The 13,793-nt window shown below is 40.1% G+C and overlaps 1 protein-coding gene across 4 annotated transcripts in view; it reads left to right on the forward strand.

The window, feature by feature from the left end:
• Positions 1-13,793, forward strand: part of RALGAPA2 (Ral GTPase activating protein catalytic subunit alpha 2) — a 381,676-nt gene that overhangs the window by 196,923 nt on the left and 170,960 nt on the right. For all 4 annotated transcript variants that reach the window (XM_037057016.1, XM_037057018.1, XM_037057015.1 and 1 more), the window contains one exon: positions 12,718-12,846. In XM_037057016.1, coding sequence (XP_036912911.1) covers positions 12,718-12,846 — 129 coding nt within the window. The remainder of the gene's footprint in view (positions 1-12,717; positions 12,847-13,793) is intronic.

Raw genomic sequence — 13,793 nt, forward strand, 5'->3', positions numbered from 1 at the left:
GTTTTTGCCCATTGAGTATGATGTTTGCTGTAGGACTTTCATATATGGCCTTTATTATATTGAGGAATGCTCCCTGTATTCCCACTTTGCTGAGTGTTTTTAGTATGAATGGATGTTGTACCTTATCAAAAGCCTTTTCCACATCTGTTGATATAATCATGTGATTTTTGCCTTTGCTTTTGTTTATGTGATCTATGACATTTACTGATGTGCGAATATTGAACTATCCTTGCATCCCTGGGATGAATCCCACTTGATCATGGTGTATGATCTTTTTACTGTATTGTTGGATGCGGATTGCCAATATTTTGTTGAGGATTTTAGCGTCTATGTTCATCAGCAATATTGGCCTGAAGTTTTCTTTCTTTGTTGTATCTTTATCTGGTTTTGGAATTAGGATGATGTTGGCTTCATAAAAAGAGTTTGGGAGTCTTCCATCATTTTGGATATTTTGGAATAGTCTGTGAAGAATAGGGGTTAGCTCTTCCTTAAATGCTTTGTAGAATTCTCCTGTGAAACCATCTGATCCAGGACTTTTGTGTGTCGGGAGATTTTTGATAACTGCTTCAATTTCATCTGCTGTTATTGGTCTGTTCAGGCTTTCTACTTCTTTTTCATTGAGTTTTGGAAGATTATATTTTCCTAGAAATTTGCCCATTTCACCTAGGCTTTCAAATTTCTTGGTATACAGGTCTTCGTAGTAATTTCTTACAATCCTTTGTATTTCTGTGTTATCAATTGTAATCTCTCCTCTTTCATTTCTGATTGTGTTTATTTGGGTCCTCTCTCTTCTTTTCTTGATGAGCCCACTTAAAGGCTTGTCTGTTTTGTTTATCTCCTCAGAAAGCCAGCTCCTGGATTCGTTGATCTTTTGAATCATGCTTTTAGTCTCCATGTCATTTAATTCTGCTCTGATCTTGGTTATTTCCTTCCTTCTACTTGCTCTGGACTGTCTTTGTTGTTGTTCCTCGAGTTCTTATAGGCGTAGGGTTAGGTTGTTTGTTTGAAATGTTTTCTGTCTTTTTTCTGAACTTCTCTCTCAGGACTGCCTTCACAGTATCCCATAAGTTTTGGGTTGTTGTGAGTTCATTTCCATTTGTTTCCAGAAACTTTTTGATTTCTTCCCTAATTTCATTCTTGACCCATTCAAAGTTTAATTGCACGCTATTCAATCTCCATGATTTTCAGTGTTTGGGATTTTTCCTTGAGGTTGGTTTCTAGTATCAATCCCTTGTGGTCAGACAAAATGCTTGGTATAATTTCAGTTTTCTTGAATTTGTTGAGGCTTGTTTTGTGTCCTATCATGTGGTCTGTCTTTGAAAATGTTCCATGTACATTTGAAAAGAATGTGTATTTAGCTTCTTTGGGATGGAAGGCTCTGTATATATCAGTTAAGTCCATTTCATCTAGGGCGTTGTTTATTGCCACAATATTTTTGTTGATATTTTGTTTGGAAGATCTGTCCATTTTTGACAGTGGGCTGTTAAAATCCCCTACTATTAATTGTGTTGCTGTCAGTATCTTTCTTGAAGTCCTCTAAGGTTTTGTTTATCTATTTGGGTGCTCCTATGTTGGTTGCATATATATTTACATTGTTTATATCTTCTTGGTGGATTCTTCCCTTGAGTACTATGAAGTGACCTTCTGGGTCTCTCTTAATGGCCCTTTTTTTGAAGTCTATTTTATCTGATATGAGTATTGCTACCCTGGCTTTTTTCCCCTGTTTGTTTGCTTGGAAAATTTGTTTCCAGCTCCTCACTTACAGTCTGTGTAGGTCTTTTGTCCTGAGGTGGGTCTCTTGTAGGCAGCATATGTGGGGGTTATGCTTTCTTATCCATTCAGCTATTCTGGGTCTTTTGATTGGAGCATTTAATCCATTTACATTGAAGGTTATTATTGATAGGTACTTATTCATTGCCATTTTTTTTACCTATGTTCCTGTCTCTCTCTTTTCCTTTCTTTCCTTAAAGCAGATTTTTTAGCATCTCTTGCAGAGCTGGTTTGGTGGAGGTGTATTCTTTGACTTCTTTTGTCTTGGTACCTCTTTATTTGGCCTTCTGTCTTGATTGACAGAGCCTTGCTGGGTAAAGTAGCCTTGGTTGAAGACCTCTGGTTCTCATTACTTGGAATGTTTGTTGCCATTCTCTTCTTGCTTGGAGCGTTTCCATTGAGAAGTCTTGTGTGTTACTTCCTGTTTCTGTTTCACTGCTTTTAAAATTCTCTCTTTGTCTTGGAAGTTTGCCATTTTAATGGTGACATGTCTTGAAGTGGGCCTCTTTTGGTTCCTCCTGATTGGGACTCTCTGTGTTTCCTGGATGTGTGTGACTTTTTCTTTCATCAAATTAGGGAAGTTTTCCATCATTACTTTTTCAAATACGTTTTCTCTCCCTTGCTCTTCTTCTTTTCCTTCTGGTATCACTCTTATTTAGATATTATTACGTTTCATATTGTCTTGCATTTCTCTTAATCCCTCTTCATTCTTTCTGAGCCTCTTTTCCTTTTCTTGTTATTTCTGGATTTTCTTCCTACTTTGTCCTCAAACTCACTTCTCCGATCTTCTGCTTCTTCAGTCCTGCTTTTGATTCCTTCTACTGTGTTCTTCAGTTCAGAAATTGTATTCTTCATTTCCTCTTGGCACTTGCTGATAGTTTGTGTTTCCTTTTTCTTGTTGATACAGTTCACAGGGAATCATTGTAGTTCCCTTGTAGTTTCTGGTAGCTCATTGTGAACTCTTTGAACTTCCTGATAACCAGTGCTTTGAATTCAGTATCTGATAGTTGACTTGCCTCTATTTCATTTAGTATTCTTTCTGAGGCTTCCTCCTTTCCTTTCATTTGAGGATTGTTTCTTTGTCTTCCCATTGTTTGTGAGACTCTTCTTGTTAGCTTCAGCTTCTTAAATTTATTTGCTCTGGCTTCCTGGGTTTATGGCATGAAATTCTGTAATGTAATACCTGTGAGATTCAGTGGTGTAGTCTCCTCGATCTCCCAAGTTCACTGGTCTTGGGCTGTCCTTTAAGTTGGCTCTGTGTTTGTCTTTGAGTAGTGGTTGTTTTGGCGTCTTTCTTTTGTGGGTCCTTCCCACCAGCTGGTTAACTGATGGTCCCTCTGTCTACCACCTGTTTTAATTTGTTGTGCTGATGAGGGCATGTTGTGTTGAAGGTAGTTATTGAGGTTTTGAGTATTCTCTTTGTTCTTGTTCAGTTGTCTGCACTGGGTGATTTCTCTACTGTTATTTTTATTTCCAGATAGGTCTTGGGTTGAGGTTTGTGTGGTTTCTGCACCCTCCTTCACCTTCTTCTGTTGTTATCTGTTGGTGGTTCCTTTGTTGTTGAGTTTCCTTTTCCATTGGGTATCCTGGTGTTCACTGCTTCTACCTACTCTTTTTTTTTAATCAGTTGGAGGGGAAGGCAAAGTAGTTTATGACTTCAGGAGAGTATTTTATGGTATTTACAGTAGCAGATGGTAGAGAAGAGATAGGAGATTCTTTGTATATGTATACTATTAACAGTAATCTTCAATCCAACTAGCCACTTTTAAGAAAGGATGGAAAGAAGATAAGACTCTTGTTGGGGAGGGATGGATTGTCATTTGGATGTAGAAAGCAGTGAGGTTGTGGGAGGTCAGATTCTGAGGTAAGGTGAGAGTAAAGGATAGTAAATAGGTGTAGTGTGTGAGAGAACAGAGTTAACCTCTACAGTAATAGAGTTCGGAAAACTGTGGAGTGGGCTAAGATCTGTGAGGGGTGTTGTAAAATATTTACAATTGTATGGAACAGCTTTTATTTACAGTAATATTAGAGCAACAATCATATGACAGAATCTATGTGATCTGGATGACATGAATAGGGGGTATAGGACTTTGAGTAGTGTGCTAAAGGAACACAAGTGAGGTGAAGGATAGTAAATTAGCAATACACTGTGGAAGAGAGAACAGGGGAAACCTGTCAATGATAGAATATAACCAGCCAAGGCAAAGGAGATTATACAGAAAGAGGAGGAATACAAATATCCTATTAAAATAAAAGATATAAGAATAATGAAAAAATATAATAATACAAATATGCAGTAACTTGCAGGTTCTCTGTAATAGTAAAGTGAAATTTGTCTCTCTGTTTCTACTGTTGGTATGCCCCCTCTTTGGGTCCACGTCTGGTCTTTTCCCAAGACTGGGAAAAGATTGTCTCACTTGGGGCGGGGGTGGGGGGGAAGGGAGGAAGAAGCCATAATTCAGGAAAGAAAGTAAGAGGGAATAAAAGAAGAAAGAAGGAAAGAGAGAAAAAAGGTATTGAAAGAGAAAACAATAATAAAGTGAAAAAAATAAAAGATTACTTTTTTTTAAAAAAAGAAACACCTCTTGTTGGTTTCCAGCTGGCCAAACCAGTTTTTCTGGTCTCACTGGCTGTAGCAGGCTTAGGGGCAATTGATGTGGTCTTTCTCTCTTCCCAGTGTGTCCTAAGCTAGTCTTGGGAGCACTCTCCTAAGGGCTAGTCTGGCGCCTCTCCCCAGCCGCCACTCAGGGGATTCAGGTCTTTTTAAGAGCACTCCCTGCGTGCCCCCCCGCCCCCCCCCCGTGCCCCCCGCCCCGCCCCTCGAGTCATCAGGTTGGCTGGGGTGTGGGCATGTGCACCCAGCCAGGCTTCTTGGGTCCCACAGGTTTGGGTGTGAACTCTTCCCATTGCTATGGGGGAATCCAGGGCCTTTTGTGCAACCTTGGTATTGCTGACAGGCTGGGTGGGGAGTAGGCCAAGGGGCTGTTGCAGGAGGCTCCCCCAAAAAGTTTACTTTTTGAGAAATTCATCCCATTTCTCCAACCAGACCAGTGACCCTTGGGTTTGGAGCCTGACACTGTGACTCTCAACTCTCCCAATCCGGGACCACAGACTCTGAGGTGAATGTGGCCCTTGTGTTTGTGTCCCTTATTCCCCTCTCTGCAACTTTAAGCAAACATGTCTCTCCCGGTGTTGCTCAAACCCTGCTTGGCTGGGGAAGGAGGGAGCTGATGACCCAGCTTTCTTCCAAGGACCCTGCAGCCGGCCCTCAGCTCCCAAACAGTCCGTGGTAGACCTAGCACTGGTGGGTGCTGGGCACCAAGCACAGGGTCCCGAGTGCTGTGGGGCAGGGGCCAAAGCTGCCGCCTGTCTCTGCGGTGGTCCCCCCAACCTTATTGTACTGCAGCTATCTCCTTACCATCTGGTTTTTCATTGTCCGCTTCAATTTCTGGTCTGTTATTTTCATATACACTGGGGCTCTGCTCCTCCATAGATCAGCCAGGTTTTCTCCCATGTGTAGGGGGAAGTAGAATCTGCTCGGTCCTACTCCATCGCCATCTTCCCCCTCTCATGCACTAATTTTTTCTTATAAGGCTAAATTAAAAAGCAAAGGGGAGGGATGAGGGAAGGAAAAAGGAAGGAAGTGTTAAATTTGTTTAACAATTTTTTTCTGCAGACTATGACAACTTTAAATACTTCACTTCTGAAAAGGATTTTAGGATAATCATTCTCAAAGAACTGCAAATTTATTTTCAGTCATTCAAATCAACATTGAAAAAACTTACAGGATATAGGAAGGAAAAGCATACTATTTCTTTTCTTACTTGCTGTGAGAATTTTCTATAAAAATGCTGGTACCCTTTCTAGAGGAATATGAATGGTGTTCATTCTTTGTGAAAACTTTTCTTTTGGCTAGATGAACTATTATAGTAGCCTTCCAAGGGACAGAGAATGAGAATTGGAGTTACCTAAAGGAATAATAAGTCTTAAAATTACTCTCTTAGTTTAAAATTGAAGATTAAAATTATAGGGGAACTGTTGACAGGTGGTCAGACGTGATACATCTACTCAGTCAAAATTTTCAGATAGCACATTAATTCTAAGTCCGAAGTACCTCTGCTGTGTCAGCCTGCCCTGCTGAGGCAGTAAGGGAAAGAGAGATGCATACATGCGTCACAGGAGACGGAGAGAGGCCTGTGCTCAGCAAACATTATTTGTCATAGCCAAAACCTAGAACCAAATCCAGATATTCATCAGCAACAGTACAGATGAATTGTGGTGTGCACAAAGGGTAGAATATTATATATAATTGTCTTTCCATTCTTGACCCTGGAGCTCTGTAGAGCCAGCACTGGGTTCAATCCCAGCACTACCTTGTATTAGTTATCCTTGGACCATATATTTAAGCACAAGTGCCTCATTTCTTTTGTATGAAAATTTGGGTTCATCTTAGGCCCAGTGCTTAGGTAAAAAAATTTATCTCGATTTACTACATTCTTTGAATTAAGCTGTGCAACAACTTTATTTTCTTTCTTTAAGGTAGAATATTTTGTATTTAGTTATTATATAGTCTGGCATTGCATCTAAAAGTCCACAATGCAAGCCTGTATAGTTCTTAAGGCTACTTAGGGAAAAGAATCAACTTAAAGCTTTCACTGAGACTGGTGGAAAGAGTGATAGTGAGGGATGACAGAGTAAGTCTATTTGAGAAATGCCATGGACCTATTGTGAGCCAGGACCTGGTCTGGATGAGTATGACAAGGTCCCTACTCTTAGAATCAGATAAGTAAACTAACTATTAACATTTGCACATAAGTTTTTAGAAGCCACAGCAGAATCATATCCAGAACCCAGAGGAGCACCAGTATAGGAGTAATTAATTCTGCTTGGTAAAAGTTGGAGGGGAAGCCACATATTTGGAAAGTCTTCATGGAAGAAGTGATGCTAAAGTAGTAGTCTGAAAGGCGATCAGTGTTCATCCACAAGATGAGGACAGCAGCAGCCACCCCTTATCAGCCACCCCCAAAGCAGTATTTCTTGAGCATCCACTAGGATAGAGAAGTGATGAAGACTGTCAAAAACTTTGCCTTCTTGGAGGATACAAACATTAAGTGAATACATAACACAACAGAAAGTGATGATTGAGCAAGAAAAAAAGCAGGGGTGCTAGAAAACAGAGGTGAAATGACAATCTGGAATTTGTTTTAAAATACTGAGAGTGGAAACTTTTAAGTGAATTTTAAATCTTGAAAAGTGAAAATGAGATAGATGAGGTAAGAGTGAAAAAATCTTTTTTCATTTTTTTAATTTAAAAAATTTTTAAAATTATCATCATCATTGTCTTAGAATGTATCTCAAGAAGTGGGATCACTGGGTCAAAAGGCAGTTCCATTTTTAATTTTTTGAGGAAACTCCATACTGTTTTCCACAGTGGCTGCACCAAGCCGTCCCACAAATAGTACGTGAGCACTCCCCTTTTCTCCACATCCTCACCAGCACTTGCTGTTTGTTGATTTATTGATGATAACCATTCTGGCAGGCATGAGGTGATATCTTGCTGTGGTTTGAATTTGCATTTCTCTGATGATTAGTGATGTTAAGCATTTTTTCATATGTCTGTTGGCATTTCTTTTTTTTCTTATTTTTTAAATATATTTTATTGACTATACCATTACAGTTGTTCTATTCCCCCCTTCATTCCCCTCTACCTGCACACTCCCTCCTCCACCATTCTCCCTCCCTTAGTTTATAACCACGTGTCTCAAGTTCTTTAGATTCTATATTTCCCCCACTATTCTTGCCCTCCCCCCATCTATTTTCTACCTACTGTCTATGCTATTTTCTGTACCTTCTCCCCCCTTCTCCTCCTCCCACTCCCCTGTTGCTAACCCTCCATGTGTTCTTCATTTCTATGGTTCCACTCCTGATCTAGCTGTCCTCTTGGTTTGCTTTTGTTTTAGGTGTGGTTGTTAATAACTGTGAGTTTGCTGTCCTTTCACTGTTCATATTTTTCATCTTCTTTTTCTTATATAAGTCCCTTTAGCATTTCATATAATAAGGGCTTGGTGATGATGAACTCCTTGAACTTGACCTTATCTGAGAAGCACTTTATCTGTCCTTCCATTCTAAATGAAAGTTTTGCTGGATAAAGCAATCTTGGCTGTAGGTCTTTGGATTTCATGACTTGGAATACTTCTTTCCAGCCCCTTCTTGCCTGTAAGGTCTCTTTTGAGAAATCCGCTGACAGTCTGATGGGTACTCCTTTGTAGGTGACTGTCCCCTTATCCCTTGATGCTTCTAGGATTCTCTCCTTCATTTTAGTCTTGGCTAATGTAATTATGATGTGCCTTGGTGTGTTCCTTCTTGGGTCCAACTTCTTTGGGACTCTCTGAGCTTCCTGGATTTCCTGGAAGTCTATTTCCTTTGCCAGACTGGGGAAGTTCTCCTTTATTATTTGTTCAAATAAGTTTTCCACTTGTGGCTGTTTCTTTCCCCCTTCTGGGACCCCTATAATCCGGATGTTGGAACGTTGAAAGATGTCCTGGAGGTTCCTAAGCCTCTCCTCATTTTTTTTGAATTCTCATTTCTTCATTCCTTTCTGGTGGGATGTTTTGTTCTTCCTTCTGGTCCATTCCATTGATTCGAGTCCCAGTTTCCTTTCCATCACTATTAGTTTCCTGGACATCTCCCTTCATTTCAATTAGTTTAGCCTTCATATGTTCCTCTAATTTGTGACTATAATCAACCAGTTCTGTGAGCATCCTGATAAACAGTGTCCTAACTGTGCTTCGGAGAGGCTGGCAATTTCTCGGTCGCTTAGAGTTATCGGCTCTGGGGCTTTGAGTTCTTCTTGCGCCATCTTTTGGGCTGTTCGTGCCTGTTATGTAGCAGGATCGGAGCCCTAGGTCTTCACCAGAGCAGGGCAACTCAGTGGCTGGGTTGTGACTTTGTATGTGGGGGCGGGGTTAACAAGGAACAATGGCCTCCATCTGCCGTCTCTGCCGTGACCCCCACAGGTGCAGCAGCTGCCACCGTCACCGGGCCCACGCGTTTCGTCCCACTGCACTCGAGTGTGCCACCGCCGTCAGCCCTCGCCCCCTGGGGCCTGCGTGGTCCGTCTCACTGTGCACGAATGTGCGACCGAGGTCATTCTGTCCCACACCCTGACTGCGTCCAGGCCACTTGCGCGCCTAGGTCGGGGGATCTGTACTGCCCGGCCCTGCTCTGCTGCTGGCTCCACCTCTCTTACCGTCCCCGTTTAACAGTTAGTGGTTGTTGGACTTCCGTATAATTCAATTTTCTGTTTTGTGGCTGTGTCTTAGTTCTCCAAACCTTTGCTGTATTCAAACTTGGTTGTGGGAGAAGGCACAGTGTTTCCACCTATGCCTCCACCTTGGCGGAAGTCTCTGTTGGCATTTCTATGCCCTCTTTGGAGAAGTATCTCTTCAGGTCCTTTGCCCATTTTTTAATTGGGTTGTTTGTGGTTTTGGTGTTAAGTACTATGAGTTCTTTATAAATTTTGGATATTATTCCCATATCAAATATGTCATTGGCAAATATGCTCTTCCATAGAGTGAATTCCCTTTTTATTTTGTTGATGGTTTCTTTTGCTGTGCTGAAGCTTTTTAGTTGATGTAGTCCCATTTGTTTATTTATTTTTTTAAAGATTTTATTTATTTTTAGAGAGAGGGAAAGGGAGGGAGAAAGAGAGAAACATCAATGTGTGGTTGCCTCTCACGTGACCCCCACTGGGAACCTGGCCCACAGCCCAGGCATGTGTCCTGACTGGGAATCAAACTGGCGACCCTTTGGTTCACAGCCCGAGCTCAATCCACTGAGCTACACCAGCCAGGGCCTGTTTATTTATTTTTTATTTCTCTTTCCCTAGGAGACATATTGGCAAACATATTGCTATGAGAAATGTCTGAAATATTACTGCCTGTGTTTTTGTCTAGGATTTTTATAGTGTGGTGACTTTTGTTTAAGTCTTTTATCTTTGAGTTTATCTTTGTGTATGGTGTAAGTTATTGGCCTAGTTTCAGTTTTTAACATGTCCCAGCCAGTTTTCCCAACACCACTTATTGAAGAGACTCTCTTTACTCCAGTGTATGTTCTTGACTCCCTTGTCAAATAGTAATTGAACATAAAGACATGGGCTAATTGCTGGGTTCCACATTCTTTTTCATTGATCTGTATGCCTTTTCTTCTGCCAGTACGAGGCTGTTCTGATTACAGTGTACTTTTAATATAGCTTGATATCAGGTATTTTGATACCTCTAACTTTGTTCTTCTTAATTAAGATTGCTGAGGCTACTTGGGGTCTTTTTTGGTTCCATATAAATTTTTAGAATAGTTGTTCTAAATATATGAAGTATGTCATTGGTGTTTTAATAGGAGTTGCATTGAATCTATAGCTTGCTTTGGCTAGTATGAACATGATATATGCTTCAAGGGATCTTGAATCTAGGTGTTGGGTATATAGATGTAACATTTTTTCTTCTTTTACATTTAAAGTTTTTCTTAAAATAAAAATGAAAGTAAAGGTATCAGACAAGAGGACAGAGCAATGGAGGTGGGTGCTGTTACATAGAATTACAGAGTTCTGTGGTAAAGTGGAGCTTGTCAGAGTGAGCTATATTCTTGAGCCCCTAGTGGAGATGTCAAACAAGTACTTGTATCTACAAATCTGGACTTCAGGAAGGCAGTCTTGGCTAGAGAGATATGTTGGGGAATAAGGAACATGTTGGAGGCATTTAAATCCATGGGTTTGGATATGCCTTGGAGTGAGTATATATCTAAGAGAGAAGAGGGCAAGGAACTGCACCCAGAATCCCAGAATTTAGATTCTGAGGAAATAAGAAGTTCCAGCATGGGGATTGTTAGATATCCTTGGGAACCAATAAAATGGTGCCCCATAGGCCAAATGATTAAAGTCTTCCCACATACTAGTGAGCTGTCAACTTGTATTCATTGCCACTAAGGAGTCAGATGAGGTAAGGCCTGAATGGTGACCATTGAGTTTTGCATTGTATAACAAGTCATGTAACAAAAAGCTGTGTACTCACTGACTGGTGTGTCAAGTCTTTACATTTTACTATAGTTTCAAATCGTTGTGTTGATCAATGAAGTAAAACATTAAAAATAGAACGTCTTTATCCCTGATGCCATTCCCCCTCAGAGCTGTCCTTGCACTTGCCTACACTATACTTCAGTGACTGAATGCTACTTTCCTCTTCCTGATAGGATCTATTCATGTCACACTCCTGCTGGGGTTAGGAGTCTGATGGCTTCACTCCTCAGACAGGATGAGATGAGAACTGTGCCACATGGCTTGTGGATCTCTTCCCAGGCACCCTTGATGCCTTTCTCAGACTTCTCCTGCTATAGTAACCCCAGCCCTTCCAAGCACACTTCCATGTTTTCTGAGCCCTGTGCACCTGGTACCTTTTACAGTTCCATGGGTGCCCTGAGTGCCTTTGCCTTTTCCATTGCCGATGCCTGCAACATGCCTCTTGCCTCCGCACCTCACTCTTACTCTCTACCTGTCCAGATGACTCCTACTCTACTACATGACTCTTAACAGCATTTTGTTTTAATGTTTTCTAACCATCCTGAGAAGAACAGATCATTACCTCATCTTGGCTCCTATCCAGGGATATCCAACCTGTGGCCCTACACAAAATCCTAACTTTACTTAAAACATTATGATTACATGTCACGGCATATTTAATGTGTGGCCAAGACAACTCTACTTCCAGTATGGCACAGAGACACCAAAATGTTGGACACCTATGTGTGTTTTATGTTGTCTGTTACTTACTTAAGTACTGATCAGAGCCAAGACAGGTGAAAAATGAATGTAATGGGCTCCAATGATATCCCCAGTGTATGGCTCTCATAGCACTGCTTCATTGAATTGAATATCGGTATTACTTGCCTCTTCTCTTCCATCCCACAAACCACACTGCCATGACTCTGAGGAAAGGAAGCTCTCTTTAATTTTGTACTCAAGTGTTCAACATTGTAGGCCCAGTGTGGACCCTGGAGTTAGATGGCATCATTTCAAATCAGGGCTCATCACTTCAAAAATTAATTTCTCTAGGCCTCAGTTTTCTCACCTGTAAAACGGAAATGATAATGGTATCTACTCATTGGGTTACTGAGGGTATTCTATGAGGAAATGCTTGTGCAGCAATTGGAAGAGTATCTGGCAGAGTGAGAACTCCTTAAGTGTTAGCTACAGTTGTTGTAATAATTAGACAATAGAAGATAGGCAGAAGTGAATGGATGGGTGACATACCTTTATAGTACTGGTGCCTGTCCCCATTCTTGGCTAATCATAGCTGCTAGTTAGTGTTGGTTGAATTGAAATCTAATTAAATGCCTCCTTTAATATACCTAATTGCAGTAATGAGAAATGGGTGATTTTGTACCTCACTGGATGTCAGACACTGTATTTTGCAAAGTAGTTCAATAAATTTGGTAGATGATGTCTTCTCTCTCTATCTTCTGATAGTTAGCCTGGCCTCTCTTCCTTATGAATGTTCATTAACCATTTTCACAGAAAAACTAATATTAAGTTGGTATCATATACCCTTCTTTGACAAGAACATAAGACTAAAAAGGAAAAAAAATAAAACAATTACAACTGAGTCATTTGCTTTTCTGACTCTGAATGAATCTGCAGACCAGTTTTCACAGTACTTCTTTATATCTAAATAATAGTGATATTTTCTATTCCTTGGAAATTTGCTTTTTTATTTAGGCAAACCTGTTTGCTTAATTATTCACCTGGGGGAAAAATAACCAGGCATAGGTTGATATTTTTAATCTAAGATAAAATAATTATAAAGATTTCCTTTCAAAAGCATGAAAAAGTAAATGTGACTCCTATCTAAAGTTTCTAACTTACAGGAAGTAGAATCTGTTTCACTTTTTTGTGTGTAGGCACCTCGTTCAGAAGCTCTCACCATTCTCGGCTCTCTTGTCTGCTTTCCAAATACCTACCAGGAGATCCCTTTGCTGCAGTCAGTTCCAGAAGTTAGTGAAGTCACTACAGGAACTGAAGATGTCAAGGTACATAATGCATTTGACTAAATCTCAAGTTTAGCATTTTATAATTCTAGCTCTATGGTTATCTCTTCCATTATTACATAGTAACCTAATTATGTCTGAAAGTTTTGCTCTATTGTTTAAATGTTTCAATAGTTTTGGTTTTTTAGAAGACTGTTTTAGGGGGATTAAATATATGAGATTCAGAGCATACTCCAGTTATAACCGTTAGGTTCTTCAGGTGTTTTTTTTTAAGATTTTATTTATTTATCTTTAGAGGGGAAGGGAAGGAGAGAAGGAGAGAAATATCAATGTATGGTTGCCTCTCGTGAGTCCCCTGCTGGGAACTGGCCTGCAACCCAGGCATGTGCCCTGACTGGGAATCAAACTGTGATCGAGTGCTTCACAGGCCTGTGCTCAATCCACTGAGCTACACCAGCCAGGGCAGGTGTTTTTTATTAGATCTGTTAATGAGGCTTATGGTCATAATTATGTAATAAACCATCCTTTATAATTATTTTCTTAGTTTAATTGTGCTGCATTAGTGCAATCAAATGAATTTAAAAGAAATAATTGAAATAAGCTAAATATTCTATTTTATTGTGGCCTGATTAAATTGTACAAATAATTTTAAATTCCAAATTATTCCTTGGATAATAAATAAGCATTTATTCTCTGCTTCCCTGACTTTGGGGCAAAAAAGAAAGTGCTTTCCAAATCCCAAAATTGATCAACCTAACCTATCTGTAGTACATAATTATAATCAATAATTCAGCGTACAGTATATAATCCACTTAAAGACAGTTCCCTACAAAGGAGTGCCCATATGACTATCAGCTGATTTCTCCAAAGAAAACTTGCAGGCAAGAAGGAGCTGGAAAGAAGTGTTCAAATTCATGAAAGGCAAAGACCTGCATCCAAGATTACTCTCTCCAGCAAAGTTATAATTTAGAATGGAAGGGCAGATAAAG

This window comes from Sturnira hondurensis, unplaced genomic scaffold, assembly GCF_014824575.4.
Source record: "Sturnira hondurensis isolate 20B ecotype Veracruz unplaced genomic scaffold, ASM1482457v3 Scaffold0009244, whole genome shotgun sequence".
In the NCBI taxonomy this organism is placed as follows: Eukaryota; Metazoa; Chordata; class Mammalia; order Chiroptera; family Phyllostomidae; genus Sturnira; species Sturnira hondurensis.